This window comes from Mizuhopecten yessoensis, unplaced genomic scaffold (genome assembly GCF_002113885.1).
Source record: "Mizuhopecten yessoensis strain PY_sf001 unplaced genomic scaffold, ASM211388v2 scaffold8123, whole genome shotgun sequence".
Taxonomy (NCBI): Eukaryota; Metazoa; Mollusca; class Bivalvia; order Pectinida; family Pectinidae; genus Mizuhopecten; species Mizuhopecten yessoensis.
Genome location: NW_018407390.1, coordinates 41251 through 61828, shown reverse-complemented (window position 1 = coordinate 61828; position 20578 = coordinate 41251). Strand labels below are relative to the sequence as shown.

Below are 20578 nucleotides of genomic sequence, written 5' to 3'. Positions count from 1 at the left end.
AATGCTGTTTAATGCTTAAATAAAAGACAGTTTTGACGGTTTTTCTCGTCGACTCATTGCTATTTTTTTTTTACAATTAACTTATCATGGTTATAATTCTAACGAACGTATCAGTATTTACTGATGTAGGCAAGATGTAGACCTAAATATCAACACGGATAATCTAATTCACAATTTGCAATGGCCAACACTACACACACGCAGAACAAGAACATTCTTCTCTACAAAATAATACACCAACAAGTAGCAATACACACTAACAATCTCATCCCGGCAGACACCAGAACACGTCAAGGACACGACCTTAGTTACAGACATATATACACATCCAAAGACACATACAGACACTCGATCATTCTTTCCATACACGTTAACACAGTGGAACCTCCAACCCAAAACTATAATCCAATCAGAAACATTAGCAGAATTCAGGACATGCACCACACATAACATAATCGAACATATACAAAACCTACAACATAACTAACACTCACTCACTGCGTTTAACCTGTTTTTATCCTATAGCAAATAAAAATAAATAAAAATTCACTGTACATAATTATAATTAACGCACTACAGCACAAGACCGACTTCCGTAATCGTCGGTAATGACGGAGGAAGGAATAAATATGAAGATGAAGAATTCCGTGATATCACCAACAGAAGCATGCTAGATGATTTTCTAGCTGTGTGTCGAATAGAATAACACGGAAAAAACGAATGGAAAACGAAGTCAGGAAAAGTTATTTGAATAGAAAAATCCATCTGAGAACCAATGTGACCATAACGACTTACTTACAATATATTTGATAGAACTTAATTTGTTTTTAAATGGAATGAAATAAAGGATCAATATGGCTCCTTGGCTAGAGCACAGACTTAGATAACAATTGCTAGAGTGACTAGAGTTTCTCCACTTTAATGATTTAAGTAAGTTTTTTCATTGGTCACACAAGAAATGCTATATTTAGTAACAACCCGTACATTATCGCATTCGAACGGACTCCGATCGGTTCGACCAATCAAATTAAAGTTATATAGACGGTCCGGATGATTTCTGCGTCGGCTTTTACTTCCGCTTAAGTTTGAGTCGATTCTCGTGTGGCGGTTTTGGTGTTATTCTATTGAAAACATCTTCATTTCGTACAATTCACGATGGCATCGCGTCGGCGTCGAGCAGAATCGTACAGCGATGATGAAGACAGTAAGTTTTCCATGTGTATATGAAAAATGACTATTGCAGACACTACTGAATCATGTTTTAGGAAATTGACTGAGGCCGAAAACAAAGATTTTGTAAACATGAATTCTGCAATTCTACTGGCAGTACTGTAGAGGTGCACTGTTGGTCATTGCGTTACGACACCACTTCGAAGATCAGTTTATGGGCTAGAATAGTTTAATTTAATCAAATGAACTCGACGGAATTGATGAAATCTTATTTTCATAAATGATTTTGTGGGGCTACAGACGTTTCGGTACCAAGATGCCTCGGTACTTGTCAGGTTGGGGAAAACCACCAACTTGCGTATATACGCAAACTCGCCTAATATGTTTTACGGCACGGCCGTTAGTGAGGGCGGAGCCAGGTTGTACTGTAAATGTATCGGAATATCGGTACTGTACTCTTTCAAGCATTGAGTGATGTGTTAAATTACTAAATCAGACCTACATGTATAGCTATACAGTGTATATTACAGATAAGTTTCTTTTCTTGATTTCTTTTTGGCTGACAAGATGATCATGTATAATAGCATAGTTATCTGATATCCACGAAAAAATATACATATATATATGTAAATATCTTTACGAATAAGCCCTTTGGATTACTTCAAACTTAAGTTCAATGATTTATAAATATTGTATCAAGAGAGAACTTATGCATAGTATTTTACATTTTTTATGCTTTTTATGTCTAAAAATTAATTTGTTCAATGCTATAAAAACTGGATAACCCAAATCGCTTTAACAGTAACATTTGCAAGATATTATTAAAAATCGCATTAATTTACGACAAGGTAAATAATATTTTGCTAAAAGATGTTTACTGAAAGCGGTGGCTACTTAGAAACTTGATGTAACTTTACCGGAAGTATTGCATCTGTTTTTGGTACTTTCCCACATGCAAATAAAGTTTATTTTTGCATTTGTATTATGTTTTATGACTGAATAAATGCGACTTGGACAAACAATGTGAAAAAATTAAGATTAAAGTGATTTTGGCTATTTTTAGTAACAAATCCATACCTCTATTGGCGTATAATAGGAGAGTTTGCATATTATACGCAAGTTTTCCCGACCTGGTGTAAGACATTTCGGTACTTTTACAACATTTCCAGAAGTATTTGATTATATTCAATAATTTATAAGATTGATAAATAGCCTCAACTCTGTACTGTTCTGTAAGTTGCCGAGTTTACTTCTTCCTACTCATCTTCCTACTCAATCTAGTTGAATAGGAGGGGTACACCGACGCATAAGGGTGATAATCCTGCATTTGGGTAACCGTTACCGTTTTCAGAAACAATTTTATTACTGAAATTGGAAATATAGTGAAATGAAAAAACATTCTGAACAAAAAAGAGGGCATAATTCTTTCAACAATCCAATAAATAATACAAGGAGGTATTTGTTCATTATTTTTATGAAATTGACAAATTGTATCACCTTCATTGCTAATAGTTTGTTGTATAATAGCTATAAATAGGGGAAATCCGGGTAAATACGGACATGCGGGCTAATACGGACAGTTCTTATATGAATCATACATAATCCATTACATATGATTAAATCAAACTCTGTTCATATGGATGCATGTCTTCGTTGGCGGACAGTAACCGGAATATCCCATGGTCTAAAAATAGCAATGGCTTGTCTAACATGCGAGCACCTTGCACCACTACGTCTGGAAACTTGATTTTCGGAAACGATGTCCGAAAGATAGTTATGTTACAATTATCTTCACAATAACCAAATATATATCCTTTATATTGTACTCATAATGTTGTTACTTATATTTTTTAGATTGCAGTATTTTATCAATATGAAAATTTAACTGTTGTATGTGAGGCGTCCGTTATTTCCCCCAGCTTTTTATTGGGCGGGTAAATACAGACAGTTATTAATTGATCAATTAACTTGCTGAGAATGTTTTGACTCCTGTTATCAGAATGAGGATTTTACGTTGATTTCTTTTTACAAGCAAACATCTGATATTAGAATTAACACAATTATACACCTTAATAGACTGTCAAACTTACATTTTGGAATTGCCAATAGCACAAAACCAACCCTAGTGGCATGGGGGGGGGGGGGGCAATTACAAACTGCCCGGTATGTTGTATGCCAACAGGATAAGAGCAGAACATGTAGCAATGAATCCCTGGTGAAACATTGTGACCAGTTTCTATGGTTATATTGGGCGAGTGCATGATTAGAGTAGCTTGTCCGTAATTACCCGACTCTTGTCTGTAGTTACCCTACATGTGCCCGTATCACATTCAATTCTATAAATTCTGTGTTTTGGTTTATATTTTAGTGTTCATTTTACTGACCAATCAAAAGCATAACTAAAGATAAAAAACAGGTAGGGACCTTCATTCTGACGAAACATGTTCGTAGATGATATCTATGATAGATCGCAGTATGTTGATTAACTGTACCAAGGAGCATGTATTAGCAGTCATCATTTAAAAAGTGTCCGTATTTACCCAGATGTCCCCTAGCACACAGAGAAAAAGATATGCTCACCTGTCACATCTGCACTGGATGATCCTATATATTTTACATACAATGTACGTATACTGAGGTGATATGGTTTGTCATATTCACAATAAGTTAGACATCAGAATTGATAACTTTTTGTGTACAAATGTACTTCATTGTGTTATTAATTGGATTTTATTGAAAGAATAATGCCCTTGTTTGCTCCCAGTGTTTAAAAGAACTTTGTGTGTTTTTTATTTCACTTTATTCACCATTTCTGTTACACAAAATGGTAACTGTATGTACTCAAAATGTTCCAAATGCAAGCTAGGTTTTTTACCCATATGCGCCGTTGTGCCCAACCTGTTGAAGATCATGACTGAGTTCGACACATGAAAGGAAAGGAAGATAGTCATAGATAAGGGTACATGGTGAAGTCAATGCAAACATTACGTAGCAATTGCAACAGAGAAATGGAGCACTAACTACTGGGCCAGAGCTTAAAATTATATATGTAAAGTAGACTGACTATAAATTATTTAGGGGAAGAAACTACCACTAATGTGAACTAATTATTTTGACAATGCATCTTTTTGATCTGATTTATTACAGCGAGCCATTCCTCCAGGAAAAGGAGAAGGGCCTCAGATAATATAGACATTGAAGACCGACTGGAATCACTCATCACGAGAGTTGGAGAAAAGGTTTGTTTGTTTCACTCACACTTATTGTGCAGTGTTCTTGCAAGGCATGAAGGAAGGATTAAGGATCTGACTTAGATTCATGATTCTTTGTGAGGGTCTGACATAAGTATTATCCCCTTGATTGAATAAAATTGATGATAGGTATAAGACCTTAGACAATCGATTATTTACTGTCATAATTGGTCATGGAAAAAAGGTTCTGTTGTGTAGTAAGGACTGTTTTGTACCTGAACATTCCGCCAACAATGAAACTTCTTTAAAACATAAAATAACCGAACTGAAGAATTGGTGCCCAACATTTATTTCCATTTATTTTTAATGAGTACAATTGTTGTGTTTTGTAGAAAAATACATTTCTTCAAATATAGTATGTAACTTGCAATCTTAATGAAAGATTTACTTCATGTTTGTTATATTTTTATTTTCATTTCGTATAAAATTTGAACTTTTTGAACTTCTTGAGGAAATTCAACCTTGAGAGTTATCATTACATTTTTACGTTGAAATTGTCTTCCTCCCTTGCAGAGTACGTCATCGCTTGAAAGCAACTTGGAAGGATTATCCAGCGTGTTGGAGGCAGATTTACCGAATTACAAAGGCAAAATCATACGTATTCTTTGTGAATGGTAAGAAAACCTCGACTTTATTTCGTCTTTGAAAACGTTTTTGGTCTAAAGATGTACATGATATATAAAAGGATAATGCCTTTTTGGAAATGGCATGACTATTCATTTACGTTATGAAATTTGAAAGTGTCTCTTCCATAACAATTAAATCTTAATGTTAACAAATAAATATATGACATAATTTTTGAAAGTTATGTACAAAAATGTATAGCATGAATGTACATAAATATATATATATAGGCTTTTTTATAACCGAATATGGGTAAATTCCCCCTCCAATTTCAGCTTTATTTTCCCCTATTTCAGTTAACAATTCCCCCACTTGTAACTGAAATGCTACCACATCATAAATATCTGTCTTTGTTCCATTTTATTTTTATTTTCTGTCAGTTCCACGTCTGAGCGATTTATTTCATTTTCCCTGTGTTCATGTTAATTGTCACTGCTGATATATTACGACACTGTTTACAGCTAGCCCTGTTTACTGTATACAATATCATAACAGTCACACAAACGCTTTATTCTAATGCATATCCAGTGGTCAATTTGAAGCATCTGTAATGAACAGCGAGAAAACAAATAGCTTTCTATTCCTGCATTAGTTCTTGATGTAATAAAAGGAATTGCAGGAGAAAACTTTGAATATGATGAGAGTGAAATAATTGTTATTGAAGTTGAAGTTATTCCTGTACAAATTTCAATAAAAATGAAAAATCTAGTGGTCTGCTTGCAACTCTTTTGTGATTTCCTACAATGCTTTGTTGTAGTGTAACAAGACTGCCTGAGAAAATGGCGGTGTACTCTACGTTAGTAGGACTCCTTAATGCGAAGAACTACAACTGTGGAGGGGAGGTAAGTCAAGACGTCCACAGACTTAATGCAATTCGGACAATCTCCAAGAGATAGTTGAAGTGAACAAATTTAAACCAAAAATGTGTATCCTGGCCTGGATGGGACCTATGGAATCCAGAATGTTGATGATATGAGCCTAAAACCATGTTACAATAGATATGATCATTCTCACACAGTATATTTATACATCCTGTACTTTGTGTCTTCAAAACTGCTAGAGATACCTACTTTATTGAGAGACTTCCTGTGGTAAGAGACTACTCTCTTAAAACTCTACATTGCAGTGATATTCAAATCACTTTCAGTAAGGGAATACATTATAAACATCTCAAGAGTGTTCTCGGAGTACCGATACATGTTTAAAAACAATCACTGAAAGAGACTTAAGTTAGTATGCATTTGAACCACTACATGTGAATAAAGTAATGGAAATAGTATAACACATATCAAAAATATCATTTTTATTCTATAAAATAACCTTTTTATTCATTTTTTATCAATTTCAGTTTGTTGAACTGTTAGTGAGAAACCTCAAGGAGACAATGAAGTCTGGGGAGTATGAGAATGCTAGACTTATTGTAAGTATGCAAGTTTTTATTGTTTAACTGGTAATTTTTCTGGTCCTGTTTTAATATGCATGTTCAGGGAAAATCCTGGAATTTGAGAGCAGTGGTTCGTTTTCAGCAATTTTTAGTCAATATCAAAATTAACCAAGGGCCCCATATCATGACCCCCCCTCCTTGATTATCCCTGTCTGTTATAACCCTTAATTATATTTTTACTGTACAGACATGATGTAAGTGCAGTTATATGAAATTTTGTCCTGGAATATCAGAATGTTATCAGTAATTTATAATTTGAATTTTGTACTGATGTATGTGTAGGTGCGGTTCCTGTCTGACTTGGTCAACTGTCATGTTGTGGTGGCTGCGTCTCTACTGGCAATGTTCGACAACTTTATAGAGGTCACTCTGGAGGATAATATCCCACAGGTAAAAACTGGTATAGAACAATAACACCCAACAGTAGGGCTGAAACACCACATATCTAATTGTATTGTATCATTGTACTTTTTTGTGTATCATATGGAATTGTTTGTAGTCATGTATCGTGACACAATAACTAGACTAAAATTTTCAATCAAATTCTTATTTAACTCTACATGTACAAAAGTATACTAATTGTTTTGAAATTCTTCAGTAAACATATGGTCCACTGTACAGTCATATCCAAAAGTACTAAAAATCATACAAAAACATTTTTCAGTAGTATTTATTTTTTGACACTATGACAAAACTTGGAACAGTAAAATCTGTTGCTCACATTGTGAAGGTGACCTTTTAAGCAGAAATGTGTATTGTGATACATATTATATCCTAGTCATCGTACCACGATATGTATCATCGTAAAGTCTGCATATAGTTTCAGACCTATCCAACCTGTAAAAACTGGTATAGGACAATACCCCACAGGTTAAAAACTGGTACAGATTAACAACATCCTCAAAGTGAAACTGTTACTAAATACTTGTATTTCCTGTGTGAAATCTAATTTGAATTGTTTTGTTTTTCAGGTGAGATCTGACTGGTTCTGTTATGCTGTGATGGGTGCGCTACCCTGGGTGAGTACAGAGATTTAGTTTAGATTTATACTCATTAGAACCTTGTTTGAGTTCTACACATGTATATATAAGAGTAGCAGTAAAGTTTTATTATGTTGAAAACCATTTCTGGATTAGTGTCTGAAATGTTCCTGATCAGTGTCTGCAGTCAAATTTCAAACAGCTGTATCAGTAATTTACAGAGTTGCACTGCATAATAGATGACTCATGTTTTGGACATTTTGTCTATTTAACAAACATTGAAAATTTCCATACATAAGTGAAAAAGAAAAAATGGGAACGAAAAATGAAGTGTATATGTAGTACAGCGTAGTACACTGGCAAATTTGACCTGAAATTGACCTCAATTTGATGTAAAAAAAATCAAGTCAATTTCAGGTCAAGTTGACATAAAAAAAATTGCCTGTGTAGCAGCCTAATTTGGGCAGAGATTCAGATGGATTTAAAGAGTATTGGGTCTGTAATATTATTACATAGAAACATGTACTGTCTTGTTGTAGTTACTTTTAATGTCTGAAAACTATTGCTGTACACTGTAGGAAAGGTTTACATTTCCCTGTATGCTATTTGTTCTACATAACAGGTTGGCAAAGAACTGCATGAGAAGAGAGAAGCAGAGTTCAGCAAACTACTGATGATGATAGACAATTATGTCAGGTAAGGACAGGTGTCAAATGATATACCAAACTTATGATGATAGACAATTATGTCAGGTAAGGACAGGAGTCAAATGATATACCAAACTTAAGATGATAGACAATTATTTCAGGTAAGGACAGGAGTCAAAAGATACACCAAACTTATGATGATAGACAATTATGTGATATCAGGTAAAGACAGGAGTCAAAAGATACACCAAATATATGATGATAGACAATTATGTCAGGTAAGGACAGCAGGAGTCAAATGATATACCAAACTTAAGATGATCGACAATTATTTCAGGTAAGGACAGGAGTCAAAAGATACACCAAACTTATGATGATACACAATTATGTCAGGTAAGGCCAGGAGTCAAAAGATACACCAAACTTATGATGATAGACAATGATGTCAGGTAAGGACAGGAGTCAAAAGATATACCAAACTTAAGATGATAGACAATTATGTCAGGTAAGGACAGGTGTCAAATGATATGCCAAACTTATGATGATAGACAATTATGTCAGGTGAAGACAGGAGTCAAAAGATATACCAAACTTATGATGATAGACAATTATGTCAGGTGAAGACAGGAGTCAAAAGATATACCAAACTTATGATGATAGACAATCATGTCAGGTAAGGACAGGAGTCAAATGATATACCAAGCTTAAGATGATAGACAATTATTTCAGGTAAGGACAGGAGTCAAAAGATACACCAAACTTATGATGATACACAATTATGTCAGGTAAGGCCAGGAGTCAAAAGATACACCAAACTTATGATGATACACAATTATGTCAGGTAAGGCCAGGAGTCAAAAGATACACCAAACTTATGATGATAGACAATGATGTCAGGTAAGGACAGGAGTCAAAATATACACTGAACTTTTGATGATAGACAATTATGTCAGGTAAGGACAGGAGTAAAATGATATACCAAACTTAAGATGATAGACAATTATTTCAGGTAAGGCCAGGAGTCAAAAGATACACCAAACTTATGATGATAGACAATGATGTCAGGTAAAGACAGGAGTCAAATGATATACCAAACTAGACAATTATGTCAGGTAAGGACAGGAGTCAAAATATACACTGAACTTTTGATGATAGACAATTATGTCAGGTAAGGGCAGGAGTCAAAATATACACCAAACTTTTGATGATAGACAATTATGTCAGGTAAGGACAGGTGTCAAATGATATGCCAAACTTATGATGATAGACAATTATGTCAGGTAACAACAGGAGTCAAAATATACACCAAACTTATGATGATAGACAATTATGTGATATCAGGTAAAGACAGGAGTCAAAAGATACACCAAATATATGATGATAGACAATTATGTCAGGTAAAGGCAGGAGTCAAATGATATACCAAACTTATGATGAGTCAAATGATATACCAAACTTATGATGATAGACAATGATATCAGGTAAAGACAGGAGTCAAAAGATACACCAAACTTATGATGATACACAATTATGTCAGGTAAGGACAGGAGTCAAAAGATACACCAAACTTTTGATGATAGACAATTATGTCAGGTAAGGGCAGGAGTCAAATGATATACCAAACTTAAGATGATCGACAATTATTTCAGGTAAGGACAGGAGTCAAAAGATACACCAAACTTTTGATGATAGACAATTATGTCAGGTAAGGACAGGAGTCAAAAGATATACCAAACTTAAGATGATAGACAATTATGTCAGGTAAGGACAGGAGTCAAATGATATACCAAAGTTATGATGATAGACAATCATGTCAGGTAAGGACAGGAGTCAAATGATATACCAAACTTATGATGATAGACAATTATGTCAGGTAAAGACAGGAGTCAAATGATACACCAAACTTATGATGATAGATAATTATGTCAGGTAAAGACAGGAGTCAAAAGATACACCAAACTTATGATGATAGATAATTATGTCAGGTAAGGGCAGGAGTCAAATGATATACCAAACTTATGATGATAGACAATTATGTCAGGTAAGAGCAGGAGTCAAATGATATACCAAACTTAAAATGATAGACAATTATGTCAGGTAAAGACAGGAGTCAAATGATATACCAAACTGATGATGATAGACAATTATGCCAGGTAAAGACAGGAGTCAAATGATATACACCAAACTTATGATGATAGACAATTATGTCAGGTAAAGGCAGGAGTCAAATGATATACCAAACTTATGATGATAGACAATGATGTCAGGTAAAGACAGGAGTCAAATGATATACACCAAACTCATGATGATAGACAATTATGTCAGGTAAAGGCAGGAGTCAAATGATATACCAAACTTATGATGATAGACAATGATGTCAGGTAAGGGCAGGAGTCAAATGATACACCAAATATATGATGATAGACAATTATGTCAGGTAATCACAGAAGTCAAATGATAAACCAAATATATGATGATAGACAATTATGTCAGGTAATCACAGAAGTCAAATGATAAACCAAATATATGATGATAGACAATTATGTCAGGGAAGGACAGGAGTCAAATGATATACCAAACTTATTATGATAAACAATTATGTTGGGTAAGGACAGGAGTCAAAAGATACACCAAACTTATGATGATAGACAATTATGTCAGGTAACGACAGGAGTCAAATGATATACCAAACTTATGATGATAAACAATTATGTTGGGTAAGGACAGGAGTCAAAAGATACACCAAACTTATAAGGACTTTATATTTTGTACAGTAACCCAAACATAAATTTTTCCAAAAGGGTGCTAATATGTTTTGATACTACGCTTACATGTCAATGTGATCATCACATATAAAGTAACGCAGGTGATCTATTCAAACAGGTTCATTTCTAATGTATCTAAAAATATTGTAGACTTACTTTCTTATTGTAAACTGTTCTCTGTTCATATTACAAAAAAGAACAAGCTATCATATTTAGAGACGTTTTTGATGGACAATTATATTGAGGCTTTTCCATATGGAGATTTATGACAGCAGTAAAATTCCTGTGTATTGTGAAAAATATCTTCCATTTCTGAGAGTCTGGTTTATTCTTCCTAGGATATTTAACCAAATTCGCAATGGTATTCAATTTGGCTAGTTTTGTCTAAGGAAGAAAGTGATCATCTACTTACACAGAAATTCCCAATAAGCAATCTGTATTGACATTGCACAAGGCTGCTGCCTGTAAATAAATGTTATTTTTCATTACAGCAAACGACAAAAGATCCACGTTCCTGCATTACGGGTCTGGTCAACTGACATGCCACATCCACAAGAAGAGGTACCATATTAATTAATATTAGTGCAGTACTTATCTTGTCCCGTAACCCTTTCACCACTGTAGACCAAAATGGACTCGTCCATATCAATGCATGGTAGAGTCTACTTAAGTTACCTAGGGGTGAAATGGTTAAGTTAGAAATTCCTGTGCGAGCTTTAGTTTCAGATGATGATGATGGTATGTTGTACATGTAGGTACATAAAGAATAAACAGTGGTCCAGTTAAACTGTCTACAAACTTAATTAACTTTGAGTACTGTATGGGTAAATGGTTTTAATGAATCATTTGTTTAGATGAAAAAATTTGCGTACCAATTACAAGCTATTTATAAGACATCATAACAAATTCTATGAGTACACACCCAGAATCCATTCACCCTGTCAGCATTTTGTTACATTCTAAATGAAGTTACTTAACACAGACAAAAAACATGAAAGTTAGACAAGTGGTGAAAGATATGTCTGTAACATTATGTTTCAAGCATCATGAATTACAAAAGTGAAAGTAAGAAGAACTTAATCCTTTTAAGTGAAACTGGAGTTATACTCATTGGTTAAAAGAAAAATGCTTACAATTAAACAATGGAGCACTTCCTAAAATCATTGGAGTAAAGACAAGGTATACATTTGAATGACCAGGATCAGAAGTACAATTCAAAGAAATTAGAGATTTGAGCAAGGACCTCAGCAGAAGGCTATGAATCCTGTCAGTCAGAAATAACTGTATATCTTTGATGGCACATTCAAAGCCTGGTCATTTACCCGTTATAGCCTATGTTTGTGTATGTATTGAAAGGACTGAAGGTAAACCAGTGTTTGTTTCATTACAGTATATTGAATGTCTGTGGGCCCAGATTAAGAACCTGCGCAACAACAAGTGGGTTGAAAAACAGATTGTCCGTCCCTACCTTGCTTTTGACGGTATTTTATGTGAGGCGCTGCAACACACACTTCCTCAGATCATACCCCCCTCTCACAATGATGAGCAGGGCTACCCCCTCCCCAGTGTCATCTTCAGAATGTTTGACTACACAGATGTGCCCGAGGTAAGACAAGTTACACTTTCATTTGGATTCATCAACCGGACATCATGCTGTCACATTTCATTTGTTTTTGTTTTTTGTGATACTCCTCTCTATCCCATCAATTATTATTTAGAAAATGTCACAATATTGGAGAAAACAGTACATGTTGTCAATGAATTGTAAATCCATATCTACTTTGTTATCAATAGGAAGTTTAACACAGTAATGTAAATGTAAAACCTAAAGTTATACTGAATTAAAGGATATGATGTTAACAGGGTGTGGTGTTACCTGGGAGTCACTCCATAGAACGTTACCTGATAGAGGACCAGCTCAGTAGAACCATACATACATACAGCACGGAGAGGAAGGACTGGTAAGTACCATTAGAGACATTGGTAAACATCTTCATCTATAGCCATTATTAAGTTAAGACAATATCAGATAATACCTTTGGCTACATGTAAATGTGTCTATATGGTTCAACTCCATTTAGGTATTTTACAGTATTTGTTGATAACTTTATGATTGTTCTTTTTTTTCTTCAGGGATTGAAATGTTTGTATGAATAATAAATAAATGTTGTATGTATCTGTGTACTCATATAGTGATAACATCTTGCATGTTTCAGTGCTGCAACTCTGCTGAGTTTCCCATCGAAGAACAAGATTCCGCTGAACTATATGATTGTTGAGGTAATCATTGTCTAATGGTAGGAGTAAATATATGATTGTATGAGTAATTATATTGTGGTAGGGTAACTATATTGTGGTAGGGTAACTATATTGTGGTAGGGTAACTATATTGTGGTAGGGTAACTATATAGGGTAACTATATTGTTGTAGGGTAACTATATGATTGTAAGGTAACTATATGATTGTAGGGTAACTATATAAATGTAGGATAACTATATGATGATAAAATATTGCTACCTTACGTGGAGAGGCATCACTAGCATTTTGTGTTTTGTTGCCTAAAACGAGTGAAGAGCAATTCTGTTTTTGATTATTAACCACTGACAAGCAAACAACTAGCCATTATGTTTATTTAAGTGAAACAGCTGATAACCTATCAAATTTAACCTTCGGAGGTTATAAGATGGTATATTTAATTGTGATGTTTGTGGCCTCTTGTGATACAAATCAATCTATGATAGCCCTTCCATCACTATGTACTGTTCATACTTTCAGGTCCTATTTAGCCAGCTGCTCCAGTTGCCACGCCCACCATTCTTGGAAGTTTTCTATGGATCTCTGCTTATAGAGCTGTGTAAGCTACAGCCAGGGTCTATGCCACAAGTGGTATCCTTTCTTACAATCAGACTCGGCAGGTGCCCCGGGTTTTGATAATCATGTGATTTTGTCTACACATTTTCAAATATACATACTGTTTATTTTCATAATCTTGGAAATTATCAGATCAAATAATACAACCTTTTGCAATAGAGAAGTCTTAATGGTTTTTGAGTTGTTAGGTGACTATTGTCATGTGAGGATTGACCCCATTCAAAATGTTCAGATAATCTGGCATTTATGGTGACATTAGGGAGGAGGGGGGATTGTGTGGCTAGGGGGAGGGGATAAGGTGAGGTTCGAGGGGGGAGGAGTAGTTTGTGTGTGTTAGGGGGAAGGGATAAGGTGAGGTTCGAGGGGGAAGAAGTAGTTTGTGTGTGTAAGGGGGAGGAGATAAGGTGAAGTTTGAGGGGGAAGGAATAGTTTGTTTTTTAGGGGAGGTGATACTATGTTGGTGGGTTAGTAGGAGGGGGATAATGTGTGTTTTGGGGTGTCGAAGGAAAACTGGGGGATGTGTGGATGATATGTTGTTGCTTTTGGAAGAACAGAATAATGTGTGTTTGGGGGAGGGGGTTGGAAAGATAATACATTGGTGCTTTTCGAGGAACAGAATAACATGTGTGATGGGTTAGGGGATGTGAGTATAGATAATACTTGTCCTTTTCTAGGTGGTTTAACGGAGGGAGTATGGAAAGATAGTGCTAGGTAAAATATCCCTAGGGAAAATACAGTCACTTAATAATAAGTATACTCAAATTAATTGTTATTATCCAAGAAATCTTTGCCAAAGAAGAGCTGGAGGAATAGAACAAATGTTGAAAGGCCCTTAAAATGTGTATGAAAATAATTATAAATGTAAAATGAGAATATTCTTTTGCTCAAAATGATATTCGTGAATGGTCCTGAATGTATTCCCCTGTGTTATTCCTCAACTCCAAGCAGCTTGCCCAGGCAACAGAAATGATATATGAACGTCTAGACACCATGAACACAACAGCAATGGAGAGGTAAGCCTTCACAATTCACATCACCTTTTGTCTGGTTTGGTGTATGTTGGTCAGTCATACATTAGTTCATTGAGTCTGTAGATTATTTATGTTATCACTATTGCTTTGAAATGGAAAATCTAGCTTAGATTATGTTCAAAACTAGTTTGCATGGCCCCCTTGGTACCTGTACTTGTCCTTGTGCAAGAAAAAATAGAGAAAAGAAGAGAAAAGAATCTACTGTATAGCAGTTATATTTGGCGGGGGTTTAATTTCTCTATATTCACACTTTGACTAATATCCGTGAATTTTAAACATCAGCAAAATTATCAAAAATGTTAACCAGTTTAACGGACCTTATCACAACATGTTGAAAATACATTGGGCAGTCCATGTAAAAACAACACTTATATATAAGTGGCCACAACGTATTTATGTGTACACAGTATATATAGGTGATTAATTGATTACGGTTTACTCCTACAAAGGTAAATGATGACACTCAAAATACTATGCACAACACATAGGATTCGGATGCACAGCGAAATTTAACCCCCGCAAATATGTACTGAATATGAAACTGAAATATTGTTATACAGTATGCACCAGCAACATTCCATGATCTTGTAATAGAGTGCACCAAGATCCCTCTAGGATATCTTTCTATGGCTGATATGTAATAACTGAAATGCGGAGTAGCCCTAAAAAGAGGAAGATGTAATGAGCAAGGTCTGTTTAAAAAGTTTATACAATATCATTGTGTTCTATTCCATGATTTGTTTCCCAGTTTTCAAATGTCTAAGCATCTTAATTAAATATTAATATTTATGATATACAGGTTTGTGTCCTGGTTTGCGTACCATCTCAGTAACTTCCAGTTCCGTTGGAGCTGGGATGACTGGGCTGGTTGCCTGGAAGCAGACCATGAACTCCCCAAGGCCAAGTTTATAAGCGAGGCCATGCACAAGGCCTTGCGGTATGTATACACTATTTTTACTGGTTACCTGGCCGAAGCGCCTTGGTTTTTTTTGTGTTTTTGTTTTGATTTCTTGTGATGGGGTGGGGTGGGGGAGGGGGAGTTGGGGGAGGGAGTGGTTATGGTAACAGTAGATGCAGTCTTGTCTGGTCTGTCAGTTATTCAATTTTATTGGAATTTAGTAGGGTTTATCCTTCCATTATACAGTTGTTAGGTCCATGATAAATAATTAATATTAAGGAAAAATACATGTACCTATTATTCTAGAACAACCTTTGATATGATGAAGTTGGGTTATAAGTTAGCTTTTTGATTAGAGTTGTACCAGGTAGTTGTAAACGAGGTTCTGCACACATCCTTTTTGCATGCACTTGAAAAAATCATTTCAATAGAGATTTAATTGTTGTTTATTTCATGGTTTTAGAGAAACCAAAAAATATGATCCAATTAAATATTTACCACACAAAACATAAACTGATATGTTACACTAATACTTTGTTTAAACTTTCAGACTTGCATACCATCAGAGAATAACAGAGACTGTTCCAGAGGTGTTTATGCCCCTCATGCCCCTTAAACCTGAGTCAGAATTTAAGTATGAGAAGGAAGGGTCTGGGGCATTACCAGGGACAATGACCGCCCACCAGCTCATCCAGGCTATCAAGGGACGCTGCACCCCTGAGGAGGCCATGGTGCTACTCAAGGACCTACCTAACCCCCTTAGTGACGAGGAGAGTGAGTAAATAGGGTTTGAAATATTTAGAGCAAAATACTGGCTTTTGTATTGTTGGGTTTTCACTGTTTTACTATTACTGCTGTTACTTGTCAAATAGTTTCTGTACCTGTGATAAATTTTGATAGCCCATATTGGTATGGCTTTATATGTGATATCAGTGTATATCACGAAGGAGAAGTCGAGAGTTCTATTTGTAAAACATTTGTTGAGCCAACAGATGTCTGAAGAATTACTCTCAAACACAAAACATGGGCGTAATCTTAATGAATCAAATGTAAATGGTAAAACCTGACTTTATACACATCCAGTCATAACTGACATGATTTTATGTCTTGTAAAATACATTTTTGTCTGACATAACGTCTAACTTTAACAACACACTACCTGACCAAAAACCCAGTCCCTCGTGATATTGGTAAACACAGGTTACAAAAGGTTATAAAAGGTGATTTACTATTTATTTTGGTATTGATGTAACTTGTTGAAAAGATTATTATTTTATAGATCTCGTACTTTATTACAGTGATCCTGCAGATGTAGGGTCCTATTTATGCATTATATTTTTGTAATTTTACATTGCTAACATATCAAACAGCAGACAATGATGAAGAAAATGAGGGTCACCTGATACTTAATTTTGCAGCAATTTTGTTGATCATGAATACAGGCAAAGCAAAAAGTAACAACTTTACAGCTTTTAGGTATTTTTTGTTAGTTTGATTACTCATTGGCAGTTAATAACTGTGATAATCTGTATTATTTACACAATCCTCCTTTTGTTTTAGGTGACCCAACATATCACCCTCTGAGGATTGATGTCTTCGTCTCCGTCCTTCTCCATCTTGGCTCGAAATCATTTAGCCATTCCTTTGCAGCTATAGCCAAGTAAGTCTGACTTAATCTTGGTTTCCTTTCATTTTATCACAAGTCTGACTTAATCTTGGTTTCCTTTCATTTTATCACAAGTCTGACTTAATCTTGGTTTCCTTTCATTTTATCACAAGTCTGACTTCATCTTGGTTTCCTTTCATTTTATCACAAGTCTGACTTCATCTTGGTTTCCTTTCATTTTATCACAAGTCTGACTTCATCTTGGTTTCCTTTCATTTTATCACAAGTCTGACTTCATCTTGGTTTCCTTTCATTTTATCACAAGTCTGACTTCATCTTGGTTTCCTTTCATTTTATCACAAGTCTGACTTCATCTTGGTTTCCTTTCATTTTATCACAAGTCTGACTTCATCTTGGTTTCCTTTCATTTTATCACAAGTCTGACTTCATCTTGGTTTCCTTTCATTTTATCACAAGTCTGACTTCATCTTGGTTTCCTTTCATTTTATCACAAGTCTGACTTCATCTTGGTTTCCTTTCATTTTATCACAAGTCTGACTTCATCTTGGTTTCCTTTCATTTTATCACAAGTCTGACTTCATCTTGGTTTCCTTTCATTTTATCACAAGTCTGACTTCATCTTGGTTTCCTTTCATTTTATCACAAGTCTGACTTCATCTTGGTTTCCTTTCATTTTATCACAAGTCTGACTTCATCTTGGTTTCCTTTCATTTTATCACAAGTCTGACTTCATCTTGGTTTCCTTTCATTTTATCACAAGTCTGACTTCATCTTGGTTTCCTTTCATTTTATCACAAGTCTGACTTCATCTTGGTTTCCTTTCATTTTATCACAAGTCTGACTTCATCTTGGTTTCCTTTCATTTTATCACAAGTCTGACTTCATCTTGGTTTCCTTTCATTTTATCACAAGTCTGACTTCATCTTGGTTTCCTTTCATTTTATCACAAGTCTGACTTCATCTTGGTTTCCTTTCATTTTATCACAAGTCTGACTTCATCTTGGTTTCCTTTCATTTTATCACAAGTCTGACTTCATTTTGGCTCCAAATTGTTGCCTCTCTTTGATAGCCATAATCAAGTAAGTTTTGCCCAGTCTCTTCATGTCATTATTAACACTATTTAGTCATTCCTTTGTAACAAGGAACAAATAAATGTGAGCTCTCAGCTGCAAATGATTTATAAAAGATTCCTCCCACACATATATACATATCTAGAGAAAGGATTAATGGGATTACATATCTGGTGACTGGGTAAAGGGTTAAGGTCATCATTACTGTAGATATACATCCAGTTCTCAAAACATTGTAATTAATCAGTTTGTAAGGTGACAGTCATGTTGTTGTTTAACTCAGATTCCACAACCTACTGAAGATGTTGGCAGACACTGAAGAGGGACAGATCTGGCTGTTACGCACTATGTACGAGGTCTGGTGGTCACACCACCAGGTAAACACACTATGTACGAGGGCTGGCGTTCACACCAACAGTTAAACGAACTATGTACGAGGTCTCGCGGTCACATCAACAGGTAAACACACTATATACGAGGTCTTGCGGTCACCCCAACAGGTAAATACACTATGTACGAGGTCTGGTTGTCACACCAACAGGTAAACCCACTATGTACGAGGTCTGGCTGTCACACCAACAGGTAAACCCACTATGTACGAGGTCTGGTTGTCACACCAACAGGTAAACACACTAAGTACGAGGTCTGGGGGTCACACCAACAGGTAAAAACACTATGTACGAGGGCTGGCGGTCACACCAACAGTTAAACACACTATGTTCGAGGTCTGGCAGTCACACCAACAGGTAAACACACAATATACGAGGTCTTGCGGTCACACCAACAGGTAAAAACACTATGTACGAGGGCTGGCGTTCACACCAACAGGTAAACAAACTATGTACGAGGTCTGGCGGTCAAACCAACAGGTAAACACACTATGTTCTAGGTCTGGCGGTCACTCCAACAGGTAAAATATGTACGAGGTCTGGCGTTCACACCAACAGGTAAACAAACTATGTACGAGGTCTGGCTGTCACACCAACAGGTAAACCCACTATGTACGAGGTCTGGCGTTCACACCAACAGGTAAACAAACTATGTACGAGGTCTGGCTGTCACACCAACAGGTAAACCCACTATGTACGAGGTCTGGCAGTCACACCAACAGGTAAACCCACTATGTACGAGGTCTGGTGGTCACTCCAACAGGTAAATCCACTATGTACGAGGTCTGGTTGTCACACCAACAGGTAAACTATGTACGAGGTCTGGCGGTCACACCAACAGGTAAACTATGTACGAGGTCTGGTGGTCACACCAACAGGTAAACACACTATATACGAGGTCTTGCGGTCACACCAACAGGTAAATACACTATGTCCGAGGTCTGGCGGTTGTATGAACAAGTAAAATCTCCATTAAAGAGGCAACAGGTAACCACCATAAACAAGGTGATACCAAATCACCAAGAATATCAGACTCTTAAAATTTTATTGATGCGTTAATTTCTAAAGTTATGACAGTTTCTGGATTAATTGAACAGAAGCTTGCTTAATAGTTTTTTCTATTCCTGATATTATTAGAAAATCCAACCTTTCAGCTTGTACTAGTCTTGACAAAAAGGTTTACTCATAGTTTTCAGTCAGTCAAAAACATAGCGGTTAAACAAGAATAATTTCAGAATCTCCTGCTGTATATTTTTTGTGAGTTAAATATGCTGTTTTGATGTAGGTTTTATTTGTTGGTTTTCCATACTTTACCATTCTATTGTATACAGTTTTGATTCATAAGGTATTTTCTTGAAATATTGAATTTGTTGCTTCGAGATAGGTCTTATGTGTTACTTTGATAGGCATTAATGTTTCCTTGATACGAAAGTTTTGGACTTTATCTTGCCTCGATAGTTAATGAAAATAACACTTTATATGTGTTAACCTGTTTTATCCTGATTCTTTTTAAACACTTTGTTTATGCTTTTGTTTGTACTGTTTGTTAATCTTCTGTTGTTTATTCTCTGTTTACACGTACACTAGACTGCTATGTTTCATATTTTACCGTTGTAGATGATGGTAGTACTTGTGGACAAGCTCCTGAAGACACAGAGTGTAGAGCCATCCTCTGTTTGTTAGTCTACTGTTGTTTATTCTCTGTTTACACGTACACTAGACTGCTATGTTTTATATTTTACCGTTGTAGATGATGGTAGTACTTGTGGACAAGCTCCTGAAGACACAGAGTGTAGAGCCATCCTCTGTTT

General features: G+C 35.6%; 1 protein-coding gene across 1 annotated transcript in view; it reads left to right on the top strand.

Moving 5' to 3' along the window:
* The first annotated feature begins 1055 nt into the window (after positions 1 to 1055).
* Positions 1056 to 20578, top strand: part of LOC110454981 (nuclear cap-binding protein subunit 1-like) — a 26875-nt gene continuing 7352 nt past the window's right edge. The window contains 19 exon segments of the mRNA XM_021504829.1: positions 1056 to 1204; positions 4318 to 4409; positions 4935 to 5035; positions 5803 to 5887; positions 6394 to 6465; positions 6772 to 6879; positions 7461 to 7508; positions 8092 to 8165; positions 11373 to 11442; positions 12272 to 12487; positions 12745 to 12842; positions 13098 to 13161; positions 13657 to 13767; positions 14701 to 14765; positions 15583 to 15720; positions 16232 to 16455; positions 17242 to 17341; positions 18662 to 18755; positions 20385 to 20445. Coding sequence (XP_021360504.1) covers positions 1156 to 1204; positions 4318 to 4409; positions 4935 to 5035; positions 5803 to 5887; positions 6394 to 6465; positions 6772 to 6879; positions 7461 to 7508; positions 8092 to 8165; positions 11373 to 11442; positions 12272 to 12487; positions 12745 to 12842; positions 13098 to 13161; positions 13657 to 13767; positions 14701 to 14765; positions 15583 to 15720; positions 16232 to 16455; positions 17242 to 17341; positions 18662 to 18755; positions 20385 to 20445 — 1870 coding nt within the window. The 5' untranslated portion in view covers positions 1056 to 1155.